The 15,603-nt window shown below is 37.4% G+C and overlaps 1 protein-coding gene across 4 annotated transcripts in view; it reads left to right on the top strand.

The window, feature by feature from the left end:
• LOC112151248 (E3 ubiquitin-protein ligase HECW1) overlaps window positions 1–12,990 on the top strand; it is a 78,623-nt gene extending 65,633 nt beyond the window's left edge. For all 4 annotated transcript variants that reach the window (XM_024280048.2, XM_024280046.2, XM_024280047.2 and 1 more), the window contains 9 exons: window positions 731–845; window positions 925–1,038; window positions 1,894–2,046; window positions 3,023–3,121; window positions 3,222–3,351; window positions 3,706–3,852; window positions 3,976–4,090; window positions 4,371–4,569; window positions 6,783–12,990. In XM_024280048.2, coding sequence (XP_024135816.1) covers window positions 731–845; window positions 925–1,038; window positions 1,894–2,046; window positions 3,023–3,121; window positions 3,222–3,351; window positions 3,706–3,852; window positions 3,976–4,090; window positions 4,371–4,569; window positions 6,783–6,894 — 1,184 coding nt within the window. In that variant the 3' untranslated portion in view covers window positions 6,895–12,990. The remainder of the gene's footprint in view (window positions 1–730; window positions 846–924; window positions 1,039–1,893; window positions 2,047–3,022; window positions 3,122–3,221; window positions 3,352–3,705; window positions 3,853–3,975; window positions 4,091–4,370; window positions 4,570–6,782) is intronic.
• The last annotated feature ends 2,613 nt before the right edge of the window (window positions 12,991–15,603 follow it).

Genomic DNA, 15,603 nt, shown 5'->3' with positions numbered 1-15,603 from the left:
GGAGCTTCTATTAAAGGAAAGTGGGTCACAGCAGGACGCTTAGTTTGTAATTGCATCTCGTTTATCTGCTGTGTGTTCTCGTCTTTGGGGAAGGTTGACCCGGAAATCAGGACTGCCTGTGGAAAGAAACAACATCAAGAGTCCATGCTGTGATCCTAATGGAGAAAATGACAAACACTGAGAAGACCCGACAACGTGGTTCTCTGTCCTTAGCTTCACAAGCTGTTAGCTTAGCAAGAATCGAACAAAATCCTGACGAAAAGAAAAAATCAAACTGGATCATTTCAGTCAATACTTTTCTATGCAACATTACAGAAGTCATTAAAACACACACTTAAAATCATTTTGCTAAAAAATATTAAAAATATGTACATTTTGAAAAAGGAATTGACAGATTAAGTTTGTGAAATATTTATTGTTGTATGTACAGTGTTCCCTCGTGTCCCAGGAGGACACTGAGATAAATAGGTGAAAATTGCGAAGTAGGATTACAAATGCTTTAACCCTTTAACTGCCTGTTCAACCAAACAGTGGGAAACATTTAGAAAAAATGTTTTTAAAAATATTTATTGTATGTATTACTTCCCAAGGTATGGGTTCCCTGAAGGGAAATTTGTAGGAAAACTTGAAGTAAAAAATATATATACTGTATATATTTTTTTTAAATTTCCATCTGCTTCTAAACAAGCATCTTTACATCCAAACATCAAACTTCTGTGTGTGTTCTCAGGTCTGCAGAGGGCCAGAGCTCCAGCTCCGTACCGCAGAGACTTCGAGGCCAAACTGAGGAACTTCTACAGGAAATTAGAAGCTAAAGGCTACGGCCAAGGACCGGGCAAGATCAAGTAAGACTGAGACTGATCTTTACCCCTCAACGACACAGAGAGCAATCGTATGAGGGTGGTTTGTGTGTCCTGACTGCAGGCTGCTGATCAGGAGAGAGCATCTGCTTGAAGGAACCTTCAACCAGGTGATGGCCTATTCCCGCAAAGAGCTGCAGAGGAACAAGCTCTACGTCACCTTCCTGGGGGAGGAGGGGTAAAACCGACGCACATCTGAACACAACATTCTTGTTCTGGCAACATTCACAATCCCAATCGTCACGTATTGAGGTTTGGTTAATGACCCGTCCGCGTCACTTTTTGATGTTTCGGGTGTCCAACTTGTCGTTTTTGATGTACTGGCTGTTCCCATTAAATCACGGGTTCCCACCCTCCGGGCTGCGAACTAGAACCAGTCCAGTACTGCGATGTGTAGTGCACCATTACACAAACCGGACACCGGACAACAAGCAGGTTAAGGTTAGGGTACCAGTGCTGGCTTAGGGTACTGGTACTGAATGCGTCCTGAGGACCAGTGAACATCCAGTACCAAGTCCCGAGGGTTGCTGACCCCTTGATTTTACGTACAGCCAGCACGTCAAAAAACAACAAGTTGGGGACACGCAAAAAGTCAAAAAGTGATGCGAAAGGGTCCTTAACCAAACGTCAATATGTGACGACTTGGGCATGAGAATGTGTTGGTTCTGAAGTTCTGAACCTCCACTTGAGGGTGCAAAGATTTCTAGTATTATCAAGCTTCATATTCTGATTTGATGACATTCGATGTAAGGCAAACTTTGAGGATTCCAGCACAAAATTTAAAAAAGACTGATACGTTGGAAGTTTGTATTGCAGCCACTTTGTGCATACATTGTGCGTTTACTTACATTCTGTTTACAGAGGAGATCTTTCTTTGAAAGCTTGCACTAAATGTAACATATTGTACATCAAAAAGTGATGCTTTAAGATTTTTGTTTCTCTAATTTGTGAGCAAACGATGGTTTCTCTGTCCTATCTAAGGTTGAGTTATGGTGTATCCTCACTAGTTTGCTGTTTTGTCTTGTCTTCTCAGATTGGATTACAGTGGTCCTTCCAGAGAGTTCTTCTTCCTTCTGTCTCAGGAATTGTTCAACCCCTACTACGGCCTGTTTGAATACTCCGCTAACGACACGTACACGGTCCAGATCAGCCCCATGTCCGCGTTTGTGGAGAACCACCTGGAGTGGTAAGTCACGAGTGAGACAGCCTCATCTCAGTCTTTTTACTTCATAACCTGAGAGTTTGAGAGAAAATGACAACATATCACCGAGGAAAGGAAAAGGACAGTCCAGAATCATCAGCCTGTAAACCAGGTTGGAGATGATTGTGGATTATGTTACAGGGACACCATGAGTGTGGTGGAATGTACATGAGGTGTTAACCAATCCTCTTCTTAAGAGGTCTAAGAAAAGGTTTTGACAAAATGGTCACCAATTTTTGAACGATTATCTGAAAGAACAGGGAGAGGCTTTTATAGGTACAGAAATTAAAGATGGGAAGCAGGTGTGAGAGACCACCAGGTAGTGAAAGCCACGCCTCCTGCCCCACGCCACCCTGTAGAAACACAAAGAAAATCAAAATCACAAAGCAAAAAAACAGAACCAACAAAGGAAAATAACACTGAACCATAATACTTTATTCCCTTTAGGAGGAAATAACTTGATACTGCTGAGTCATTTTGAAAAAAAGAAAATGGTTTTAAATGACAGAAAATGATCATACTTTAAACCATTTACAGTAATATTTGCAATTTTTTTAAAATTTGGATCCTAACATATTTAACATTTGGAAATCTGTTTTACTGAATTATTTATTGCAATGACATTCACATTTTTAAATCTGTTTTACTGCTATTTATTGCTAAATAACAAAACTGCTGTCCACTATTCAGCATTTAAACTGTATTTCTTCAAATTTGGTGTAATTTTTTATTCTTATTTAGCTAAGTGTTGTAAACTTTGCTCTACTAGTGTTCAGATGTATGAAGCCAAAGTTTCAAGGAAGAAGATTTAAAGACTCAACTTTATAACTTCACCTGCACGAATGAGATCCTTCATCGAGTTTGCTTTGAATGTTCCGTATTGTATGAGCTGAGCGAAAAAGTAAATTATAATAATCCTAATTGTGAATAAAAGTATGCTAACTGTTGAGTGTGTTTGCAGGTTTCGGTTCAGTGGTCGTATTCTGGGTCTGGCTCTGATCCACCAGTACCTGCTGGATGCGTTTTTCACCCGACCCTTCTACAAGGCGCTGCTCCGGCTGTACGTACGGGTTCACACACCAACGTTTCACTTCTGTGTGTAACAGTTGTTTGGGATTGTGGAGTTGTGGGCTGCATGTGTGAACTTTGTCGTCCTTCAGACCAACAGACCTGTCTGATCTTGAGTATCTGGACGAGGAGTTCCATCAGTCGCTGCAGTGGATGAAGGACAATGACATCACAGACATCCTGGAGCTCACCTTCACGGTGAACGAGGAGGTCTTTGGTCAGGTCAGCACTCTCAAAAAGAACCAGGATGTCAAAGATTTACAGACAAACTGGGTGCTTTTGTCTTTAAAAAATGATTTTTAAAGATTTTTTACAATAATTTAGTTTTTCTGTGTTTTAGCTTCATAAACATTATTAGTTTCAGTTCTTAGTGACGTTATGTGAGAGAAGATAGCTGTTGAGTTTAAACCAAGCCTTAGTATAAAACATAGTCATACTTTTGGAATTTTTTTAACTAAAATAATACTTTGTAGTTTAAGTTCAGAAACGTACTTCTCAGAGTATTTTCGACCTTGATGTTGTATTATTGCTGGGCTTCTGGGACTCAACCTTTCGCTTCAACTGTTGTGCTTCCAGGTGACCGAGCGGGAGCTAAAGTCTGGAGGCTCCAACCTGCAGGTGACTGAGAAAAACAAAAAGGACTACATAGAGCGAATGACCAAATGGAGGGTGGAGAGGGGAGTGGTCCAGCAGACTGAGGCACTGGTTCGAGGCTTTTATGAGGTAAGTTGTGATTCCTGGATTGGACAGTACCTCTAAAGAATTAAGGCTGCTTTAGTCCGAAAGTTCTAAAAATAGAGGATCTCTGCCGTTCCCGGTGCTCCTGTTGTCGATGGTTCTCCTCAGGTGGTGGACTCCAGGCTGGTGTCTGTCTTTGATGCACGAGAGCTGGAGCTGGTCATTGCTGGGACAGTGGAGATAGACCTGAATGACTGGAGGAGCAACACTGAGTACAGAGGAGGTGTGTCTTATCATTCCTGAACAGCTTAGGTCTTTAGAGGGTTGTCTACGCTTTTAAAATTTCTTACAGGCCACATGTGTGCCCCGATCATGTTTGCCCATATCTGTCCATAGGGGCAGCTGTGACTAAAACATTACCAACTTATATCTTCACGTCTGTACGTCATCAGTGTTAAAAAACTAACAATTAACAAACTAGTTGCCATCATCAACATTACTCTACTTTGTGTTAATTAGCCTGTTTGGTTTTGGATCCTTACACCACACGTTCTGACTTTCAGGTTACCATGACGGCCACATAGTGATGCGATGGTTCTGGGCAGCTGTGGAGAGGTTCAACAACGAGCAACGCCTCCGCTTGCTGCAGTTTGTCACAGGGACGTCCAGCGTTCCCTACGAAGGCTTTGCTGCCCTCCGTGGATCCAATGGCCTACGGCGGTTCTGCATCGAGAAATGGGGCAAAGTAACTTCATTACCTAGGTATTCAACCTACAGTTTGTCTATTTCTTTGCTTCTTTATTTATTTATTTTAAATAATGTCCTCTAACAATAAGAGGTAAAACAGGCATCTTCACACATACTAGTATGAATGTTTTTTTTTTTCTCTTAGGTCATAAAAGTAAAACTTCCAAATAACATAGAATGTACTGTCTTTTGGTTCAAACAAAAACCAAAGAAACGTGAAGTTTCCACACTTAGTCAATAAAAGTTTGTAAAAATTAAAGTTATAAGTCCATATGCTAACATATATGCAAATCATACCTAAGCATATACAGCTATTCATATCACATTAGAAACTTGCATTTCTATGACCCCTATCTCGATCCAAACCTTCCTTAAAAACTCATTATTTATAACTTGGTCCATGTTTTCTGCCCTGCAGTTCATCATAATTCCACTAGGGGCAGTAGAAGGTATTTTCCTGCTCACTTCAAAATGGCTGCTTCCATGAAATCTCAGAATCACTTTTAGCGGGAAAAGGTTTAGCTACTTTTTTGTTTCAAAACTTTATAGCTAAAATAACTAATTATATATTTTTTAAATACCTGTCACTGTGTTAAAAGAATTCAATATGTGAATGATTTATTTATAATACAGTTACACGTATGTTAAAAATGTGTGGATCGAATTTGAGAGTGGGCTCCTTTTTTCTTGCAAGTCATCTTATTTTTCGAGATTCTGTCTATAGTTTATAATGTTGCCATTGTTTTGTGTATTTCATCAAAGCTGTTTAAAAAGAACATCCCAATAAAAGAAAAAAAAAAGAAAAAAAGAAAATCTGTTAATTGTTTGATGTTGTTAGATTTAAGGGTTAATTTATGACAACATTTGGTGGGCCTGTGGTCATTATGTTATGACCGTCATCCTGCCCCTCTCTACACAAAATTATGGGCACATATGCAGTTTCTCTGTTTTAAGACCTCTCAGTCAATATATAAAACATTGAACCTTACCATTACTGCCCTATAGTTTTCACTCTGCTTTGCTATTTTGCAGATTCTGTTAATTTGCATACTGTCACTTTAGCACTTTTCCATTAAACAAAACAGGGCTACTTTCATGTTTTTAGCTTTTTTATATGCTCCTATCATCATAGTGTTTTCACTTCTGTAATACCAGAGTTATCAAGCTTGCAGAGCTGCTGCTAATGTTTAGAGTGTTGTATTGTTATGATTTTCTGATATGTTATGCTACTAAAAGTTGTGAAATGTAGAAGACTGAGATGTTAAATACAATTCTAAGATGGTTCTTACAGTGTTAACATATCTCCCACACAGGACGTGAGCCTGCTCTCTGTAACTTTTTCTACCTAAAAGAATTTCCTCTCTGGGTGTGAAAACCCTCCTTACAAACTCCCCCCTTACTTATGCAGCTTCTTATTGGCTCTTACTTCCATTATGGTCTGTGTAATCACTTAGATGTCATGACCTTCTTAATGCTGGAGATGGAGACATTTTTATTTGATCTGATGTTTGTCTACTGAATTGATATATATATATATATATATATATATATATATATATATATAGTTGCCAAATACCAATATCAATCCTTGTTTAAAACATTTGAAAACCTCAACAAACTTTCATTTGTTTATATATGAGTATTTTGATTTAGCAGGGGCAGGCAAAAAATAAGAACATTGTTCTTCAATCTGCTCCCTTTCATTCTTGAAGTTGTAGGACTGTGTTGTATTCTCGATTTGATTTTGTGTTTTTGATGTTCCTGCTGCTTCATGAAAGGAAACAAAGAAAGAAAGATCAAGAGCTAAAATGTTTCACTTGAACTCTGGACTTGAATTTCTTCATGACTTTTCATTTGATTGGAAGCTTACTTTAATTAAAATTTTCTTTCTATTTTGAGACCATATTAAGGTTAAAATTTGCTTAACATTAAAACTGGACCCCATGAATTGTATGTGGTGTGAACGCAGCTTTAGAGTAGCTGTCACCCTCAGTCTGCCAGTCAGGACAGTCATAATATAAATAAAGCTTCTAGGAACAGAAGCTTGTTCACATACAGACACACCAAAACAAATTTTGAAAGAGAAACCAAGATTTTATCAGAAACCAGGTACCATAAACACATATATAAATGCCTAGTAACCTAGAGTGTTTATTGATAACTTTGTTTAACTGCATCAAAAGTAAAATCTTTGGTCTCACCCTACTTGTGTCATGTTTCCTTCTCAGGGCTCACACCTGTTTCAACCGCCTCGACCTGCCTCCTTACCCTTCATACACCATTCTGTACGAGAAACTGTTGATCGCTGTGGAGGAAACCAGCACATTTGGCCTGGAGTGAGGAGGACTCATCGAATGCAGCAACCCACTTTGTGCTCTTCTGGCTGGGCCAAAACACTAAAGAAAAGTGGCCTCTTTTTGGCTGAAGACGTTGTAAAGACTTGTGACCCGTCCAGGACAAAGTATGATGGTGTGAATTTATGTACGTCACTGTCAAGTGTTCGTCTTTCACCTAAATACAATGGGCTCAGGAGAGTACCCACACTCAAGCCATCCAGCCGGACTACAGTTATTTTTATATTATTATTTACAAGTGTGGCATGTGAAACGCTTCACTGGCTTCAAAAAGGAGAAAAAGAAAAATGTATATATTTACTCCATGTGTAATCAAAGAAAGTATGCAAAGAGATTGGAGATCATATCTTGCATGAACCAAATTGCATCATCCTTTCAATGATGAAAATACTTAGTAAATGTGATTTAAAAAAATCCTATCAAAAACTTGGGAAAATGCAGGGGATGTCAAATATTATTAAAATAATGCTTTAGTGCTGGAAAATGAACAGAAATGTATCTTTAATCCACAAATTAAAATCTACTCAATGATTTATAAAAGGTCAAATGGTCAAATTATTGCTCAAAAGCAAAATTATTATATAAGACCAAAAAAAGTGACAGATCTAACATGCAAAAATACATATTTGAGTTTTCATAGAAACATTACTGTGCTTCAGGTTCAAAAGAGACAAATATAGATTTTTTTTAAAGATACCGATACAAGACTGCAACCTTAGAAGGTGTTTTGACATATCCTTACCCATTTTTAAAATTTTTGTATTTACATCTTTAAAAGCATTTATGAAGTCTGGAAAACAAATCTTTAGGTGGTCCCTCCATTTAAAAAAAAAGGAAAGGCCTAACATCGGTTTATACTACTGCGTCAAAGGAACAATCAAGTATAAATATCAAGATGCTATTTTTAAAAAGGTTGCTGCATCTCAAAAATAAAAGCAAAAACAATAGTTTTCAAATCTGCAAAAAAAATGTTCAAAGCTGTTACTTTCTGGTTCAACACATTCTCACTCTCAAGTCGTCACTTTTAGTGAAGCCATCATCTGCGTCACTTTTTGACGTGCTAACTGTTCCCATAAAATCCCCAACCTCTGGGCCGGGAACTGGAACCCGTCCAGTACCGCAACGCGGAGCGCACTCGTACCTAAACCTGTTACTGGTACCCTTACCCTAACCTACCGTACACGGTACCAGATCCAGTGACAGACCCGGACCAGTACCAAATGCGGTACTCGGTGCAAACCGGATGGTGCACCGGACGCGAACCAGTACCGGGTTAGGGTACCATTACTGGACGCATCACAAGGACCAGTTTGCATCCAATACCACGCCTGGGGGTTTGCAAACCCTTGATTTTACGAACTGCCAGAAAATGACAAGTTGGGGACCCCCAAAATGTCAAAAAGTGAAACGGAGGGGTAATTAACCAAACAACAATATATGACGACTTGGGGATGAGAATGTGTTGTCATTAAAATTGTTTGCACAGTATTAAGAATCCATAAGGTGAGCAAAATGAACTAAAACTGAGCCCAGAACACATTGTTGTCCGAGTGTCCTACTCAAATGTTAAAAGTTTTGGTCTCTCTGTGTGAAATCCCCCATCATTCAGATTGTTGACCAGTAAAGATTGATGAAGTTGACAACCTCCTTTAGTAAATCACCGCAAACCTCCAAATTTTATGTGGTCTTCAGATTATTCCAAGAAACATCTGTACAGGGTTTCATGAAATGGGGTTTTGTGGACGATGGAAAATGTCAATGCAGTGGCATAAATCTCACCTCTCCTGGACTCCAGAGTAAAGGATTCTGTGGAGTGACGAATCACTCTTCTCTAACTAGCAATCTGATGGATGATCCTGAGTTTCTCAGTTGCTTGGAGGACATATCTTGTCTGACTAGACTTTACAGAGTACAAAGTTTGATGGAACGAAGACTATGGTGACACCCTAATTACAATGAAAAGACCTTTTGAAGCTTCATTATACCAATACACTTTGGATAATTCGATGCTCCCAACTTTGTGGGAACAAAGTATGGACCTTCCTGTTCCAACATGACTCCTACCAGTCTACAAAGAAGGTCCACAAAAAGAAGGATGGGGGAGTTTAGTGTGGAAGAACTTGGCCGGCCTCAACAGACACTTTCAAATATCTGCTTCTGGGATAATAATATGAACTAAATCCTTTGAAAAGTAAAGAGTAGATGCTGTTACTGGTGTTGGAACAAACCAAATAATTGTAACGTTTATGGATAGATTTGACTTCAGTTTTAAAGGAATTGGCAATCTAGTGTAGATATCTGAGAAACTGGTGAATGATTATGGTTATCACCTGTTAGATAAGCCATTCATACATGTTATGTTGTCATAATCTTCATGTATGACAAAAACTCAAAGCAAATACCATGAAATCATGCTTTTTAAGAAATGTTGCTGTACATCCTAAAAAAGTAACTCTTTATGTACCATCCAAGTACTTGAGCTTTATACAACATATTCAAAAAGTAGAAGGCAAAAAGTTGTCTTTTTGATATTAAATAAAGGATGTAATTATAGAATGTATCACTTCTTTGCATTTCTTGGGCAACCATATATAAGTATGTTAAAAAAAACAACCTAATTACATTGGTCTACAGTTGAAAAAAGTAAAAAGTGATTCCTAATTCGAACAACTAAACAAAAAAAAATCATGATCCTCAATTTCAGATTTTGGAAAACAAGAAACAAGTTCAGATTTATTTTATAACCCATTGATTACCAAGAATATCTGCTCATTGCTTTCTGAAACATAAGTAACGATTCACAGTTGTTTTTTTAGTGTCTAAAATATACAATGACAGCAGTTTATCTTCAGCTTCGATGAAAAAGAGATTTTTTTTTTTTTTGTGGATACGGATTCCATCCAAGTAACTGCACACTTCTAACTCTCCTGCCAAGGATTGCTCATGCTCTAACTTAATCTGTGGTCCAAAGCAACATCTCAGATGAACTCATTGCAGTTGAAGTCAAGTCTTCCAGCACACATTTTCTTACAATCCATATTTTTTTGGGTTCTTCCATCTCCTTAGTTCAGGTTTGCATACAAGCTAAACGTAAATCTCTGAAACGTTGCAAAGTAAAATTGAAATATTTAGGAATTTATAAAAAATAATAAAATTTTCATTACATTTCAGCAGCTGAGGCATGAACCAGTGGATAAACCACAGTAAAACATATAATACCAAAACCTTTACTCTAAGATGTTTCCTGTTATTTTTTGCGTGCATTTCATACTATTGCAGTATTTCCCGCTCCTAACTTGCATTTTTATTCCAGAATGGAAATTGTACCTCAGACATTTACTGCCTCAAGTGTGGCCTACAGGGTTGGTGGTTTCAGAGCTTTGAATACATTTCAAGTAATAATGTCATCTAGTTATTAAAGCTCCAGGTGAATAAGAATTTTAAGTGAGGTCTCTTAACTGTAAGGATTATTTTTAAAATATCAGTAACATCACAGTAGTTGAAGCAAAGTCTTGGCTTTGATGCTTTAATCCTTTAACACAGAGATGTCGCTGGCGACATTTAAATAACACACCGTCTTTGACATCAAAATCTTTGACCGTTTACGCAATCAACGTGAATCAGCTGAATCTAACGCGGAGAAAAGTGTCTTTTCACATCCCTTGGTACTGAATGCAAAAACACTTCTCTCTACATCAGAATCAGATAATTTATGTTGCTTACATAAGCACTTAACTATTGTAGTGTTACATAAAGTTTCTGCGCAAGGTTGTTTTTCTCCACTTCAGAATCAGCTGGAATTTCAATAATTGCGTATATGGTTGTAAAGTGAAGCTAACTGAAGGAATGTAAACAATGAAGTTAAAACTCCTGTGTTGAAAGGGTTAAATAGCCCCATATTTTTTTCAAAAGATTACATTAAAAGCCACAATTTAAGCAAAATTGTCAATTTAATCAAACAGAAGTAGGTTTTTGATGAGAAATAAATTGTCTGTCACTAGACCATGAAGATATGATCCACAATAGGGTAAAATAAGTCTGCCCTAAATGATTAAAAACTTAAACAAGATCAATAATATTGTAGTATGTATGAAAAAAGCATTTATATATGTATATAAAAAAATACAAGTTATCCCAGCCTAGAGCCCTGAGGAACACCATTTTTGATTTGAAGATGTATAAAAACCTTAACAGTTGACAAACTTAAGCATTTTTTTAAAACATGTCTAAAGTAATATTTATTAAACAGTAAGACATTTATGACACAATCCTTTGTTAGTACTGTCAATTATAGTGCTAGAAAACGGCCAGTTCTTATGGTAAGCAAGTGAGTGTTTCTCTACTAACGGCGAACTGGTAAAGCTAGCTTTAGCTCTGTAAGGTACTTTCTACTCTGGATAAGTCATACACATTGCAGAAAGAGGTGTGGTCAGAACTGTTATTATAGCATCAAAAACTAAACAAATTCTTTGAGTAAGTCGCTAACTGGTACTCACCAAACAAAATGGTCAAAAGGGTATAGTGTTGAATAAGACATGATCCAACCACATTTATAACCCATAACCCATTTTTTTTTTTTAACTAACAAAATAAACCCTTTAACTTCGGAGATGTCGCCATTGATGCCTAAATAACACTCTCTTTAAACTACCATGACTTTTTGACTGTTAACAAAATTAACAAATTCTGATGCAGAGAAAAGCAGTCTGTATGTCAGTAACAGCTAGTTTATGTTGATTTTGTAATAATTTCACCTCTGTGAAGTGTTGCATAAGAGCTCAAAATACTTTTCTCTCCATAAGATTCGGAAGAAATGATGTTAACTGTGCAAATAGTTGAAGAGTTACGGTAATTAAAAGACTGTCCGGTGTTAAAGGGTTATCTTACTTATTGAGTCATATTGACTCATTTAAAACTGACATATTGTTTAGACGGAAAGTTATGCATAAAACTATAGTTAAGGTTTATGTTTAAATCAAATATTTACAAATATAGTTTAAGCAAATAAACTATATTCAAATATTTCCTAAATTGAGATGGGACACACCGTTAATTTTTTTTGATTCAGTAGAATCCAACGGGTGCAAAATAATTAGTGAGTAACGGGTGAAAACGAGAAAAATGGCAAATAATTGTTTGTTTCTCAAACTTTATTGTGTTTGTTGTCCAACTGAATCTGTTCACAAATGACAATCTTTTCCGGAGTTGATCCGCAGAGTTTTTGCCAGTGGAAATCTACATCGACTGTTTCCTGGCACTGTGAGTGCGTGAGTGAATTTCTTGGGTGATTTGAAGATTTATGGTGAATCGTCTGACATCATGTTGTTGTCCTGGTGGAGGTGGGGGATATGGTGCTTTTTTGTGCTGTTGTAGTCTTAGAAAGTGTTCCGGAATTGAAGTTTTTCAGCATCAAGAAAACACAAGAATGTTTCTAGTTTAACATTTTTGATTTTTTTAAATAGTAAAAGACAGCATGCATTAACTATGACCATTACTACATATAAGAGTCGATTTTATCAGATAATTGTCTTCCTATCTTTCCCAGCAGTCAGGTTCTGGTTTATTAACGGCTGGGCGACGAGGGCTTAACCGCCCCGTCATGTAAATGAAGAATGGTTACATTACAGTTCTGTTAAAGTTTACTTTTTTCTGTTGCACTGTTAAAAACACTGTTTGATGAATGTTTTGTTTTTGATGAAATGATAAAGATCAGCTTTCAAGCTTTGCCTTTACTTCTGAAGCCTTTATGTTTGGATGACGACTCCTCAGTGTCTATTTGAAAAATTGAATTGATGTGTTAGCTGGCACTATTTTTTTTTTTTTTTTTTTTGTATTACTTTTTTTAAAAAGAACTTTAATGTACAAATTGGACAGAAGCTGTTAATTTTTCATGTGAAATCACTGAAGCATGAACATTTTGTTTCCACTTGTGTACAGGTGTACTGCTGTCTTACATCCATGTATATAATTTTGAAAACTTCGCCTCTGATTCAACTGAGACGTGATGGCTACATTTTCAGGCTGTGCAGCCATCTATAATGTGGATATGAATCTCAATTAAACTATCTCTTTGGTACTGCACCAACTCTATGGTTTCATTGAATGCACAAAAAAAGAAAGACATAAACATTTAAAGGAGTTAAATATATTTTATAATTCACACAGTTCAGAACAGTTTAATAAAGCTGCATTCACACTGGCAGAAGCGGCAACTTTCAATGTTAAGTCAAGGGTCCAGGCATAAACTGAGGCATTTTTAAGTCCTGCGGTGCAATCTGAGCAACGGGTCTTACAGGAGCTCGATTTGAACAACGTGGCACAAATTTGCAGACGAAGCCAAAATGTTAATATTTGAAGTTTGACCGGTTGCTGCATCGCATTTACTAAGCAGAAACTCAGCTTTGGGCACGTGACAATTTTAGGTCCATTACTTTTTAATTTATATATGCTGCCACTTGGGGACATCATCAGGAGACATGGCGTCTGTTTTCATAGCTACGCTGATGATACACAACTTTACATTGCCGTGTCTCCTGATGATGAAGAGTCGGTCAACGTTCTTTTAAATTGTATTTTAGACATTAAGTCATGGATGGCAGAGAACTTTTTACAGCTCAACCAGGACAAAACAGAGGTTTTAGTGATCGGTTCTGAAGACAAGAGAGAGTTTGTTTTATCTAAACTAAAAAACTATAAAATTCTCAAAGCGTGAGAAACCTGGGCGTGATTTTCGACTCCGAGTTTAATTTTATTCCACAAATTAAAAACATAACAAAAACAGTATTTTATCTTTTTAAAAATATCGCCAGAGTCCGCCCATTCCTCTCTCTTGCCAGCACAGAGGTGCTAATGCATGCTTTTATTTCAAGTAGATTAGATTACTGTAATGCCCTGCTCTCTGGTCTTCCCAGAAAAAGGATATCAAACCTTCAACTACTACAAAACTCAGCCGCACGCGTGCTGACGAGGACCAGGGGGCGGTAACACATTACACCGATTTTAAAATCACTGCATTGGCTCCCTGTGAAATTCAGAATTGATTTTAAAATTATTTTATTGGTTTATAAATGTTTTTACGGTATTGGGCCCTCTTATTTATCTAATATGATTTTAAGGTATGAGCCCTCGCGGACCCTGAGGTCCTCTGGAACAGGCCTTTTGGTTGTACCAAAAGTTAGAACTAAAACATACGGCGAGGCCTCATTCAGTCATTATGGACCTCGCCTGTGGAACAGCCTCCCAGAGAGCCTGAGGGCCGCAGAGACTGTTCATGTTTTTAAAGGGAGGCTCAAGACCTACCTTTTTAACCTGGCTTTTAGTTGATTTGATATTTTCTTTTATCCTCTACTTTTACTTAATCAATATTTATTTATTTTTACTGAATTATGTCAGTCTATTTTTTTTATGTATGTGTGTATATATATATATATATATATATTTATTTTTTAACTTGTCTTTTTATTTATGTTTTTTTTTTACTTTTATTTTATTTATTCATTTTAATCTATTTTACTCCTTTTACATTTTTAACTCCAGTGTCAACCCCTCACAACCCTAACATAACATCACCGATGCAACAAAAATAGCGAGCAATACTGGGACTATCCAGCCACACAGCTTTGAGCCTTATACCAGCTCAGACAAGTAAAACAAAGACAAACATGGATCTATTTGTCTGCAAGAGAATGGATGGATGGATGGACAGATGGATAGATGGACAGATGGATGGACGGATGGACTCACGGATGGATGGACGGATGGACTGACTCACAGATGGATTGATGGATGATGGATGGATGGACTCACAGATGGATGGACGGATGGACTCACAGATGGATTGATGGATGATGAATGGTGCAAAGGTGAGCAGGCACCAGTTGTGCTCAGGTCAGTGTATGGATCAAGGAAATCCACCCACCGCCCAACCCAACGTCAGGGTCAGAGGGATATTCAGGTAACGTTAATCATCCAGCACATCAGCGGTAATATCAACTGATCTCTGATTGTTTGGTTTTACCATGACTCTAAAGTATACTTCCTGTGCACCATAAGTACAGGTCGGTTGCTAAACATGCCCTACAATACTAATGACAATTATTTTAAAGTACGAACCCTCACGGGTCCTGATGTCATCCGGTGCTGGACTTTTAGTAGTTAGGACCAAAACTTAATGTTGAGGCTTTGTTCTGCCTTTACGGTCCTCTCCTCTGAAACCGGCCTACTGGAGAGTCTCAGGACCGGAGCATAGAGGTTTTTAGGAAAATACTTAATTTTTAATTTTATTTTTAGATAACTCTACCTATCAATTTAATTTTTAACTACTTTGTATTTTTAATTGTTTTTTTATCTATTCTATGTATTTCTTTTAATGTTATTGTTGTTATTATGTATCTACATATATTTTATTTAATTTTATTTTAACCTTTTCTTATTATGATTTTAGCCCCAGTGTTGTGGACCACGTTGCTGCCTTGGTCTGGGTGGGAGTGGTGACGATGTTCTGTGACAAAGCTGGCCCCTGATATAAAGAGATTCCCAAATACTGTGTTCTCACAGCAGAGCCAAGCCTACATTTTCTTTTACAAGTTATTTTTACAAGTATTCACCGTGTGTGGGGTGATATATGTGTGATACTGGAGGGGAGGGTAAACAGTGAGTTGGGTTTTTATTTTAACTCTTGTGTTTCTGTTTTTAA

This window comes from Oryzias melastigma, linkage group LG20 (genome assembly GCF_002922805.2).
Source record: "Oryzias melastigma strain HK-1 linkage group LG20, ASM292280v2, whole genome shotgun sequence".
In the NCBI taxonomy this organism is placed as follows: domain Eukaryota; kingdom Metazoa; phylum Chordata; class Actinopteri; order Beloniformes; family Adrianichthyidae; genus Oryzias; species Oryzias melastigma.
This window is presented reverse-complemented; position numbering and strand designations above follow the sequence as displayed.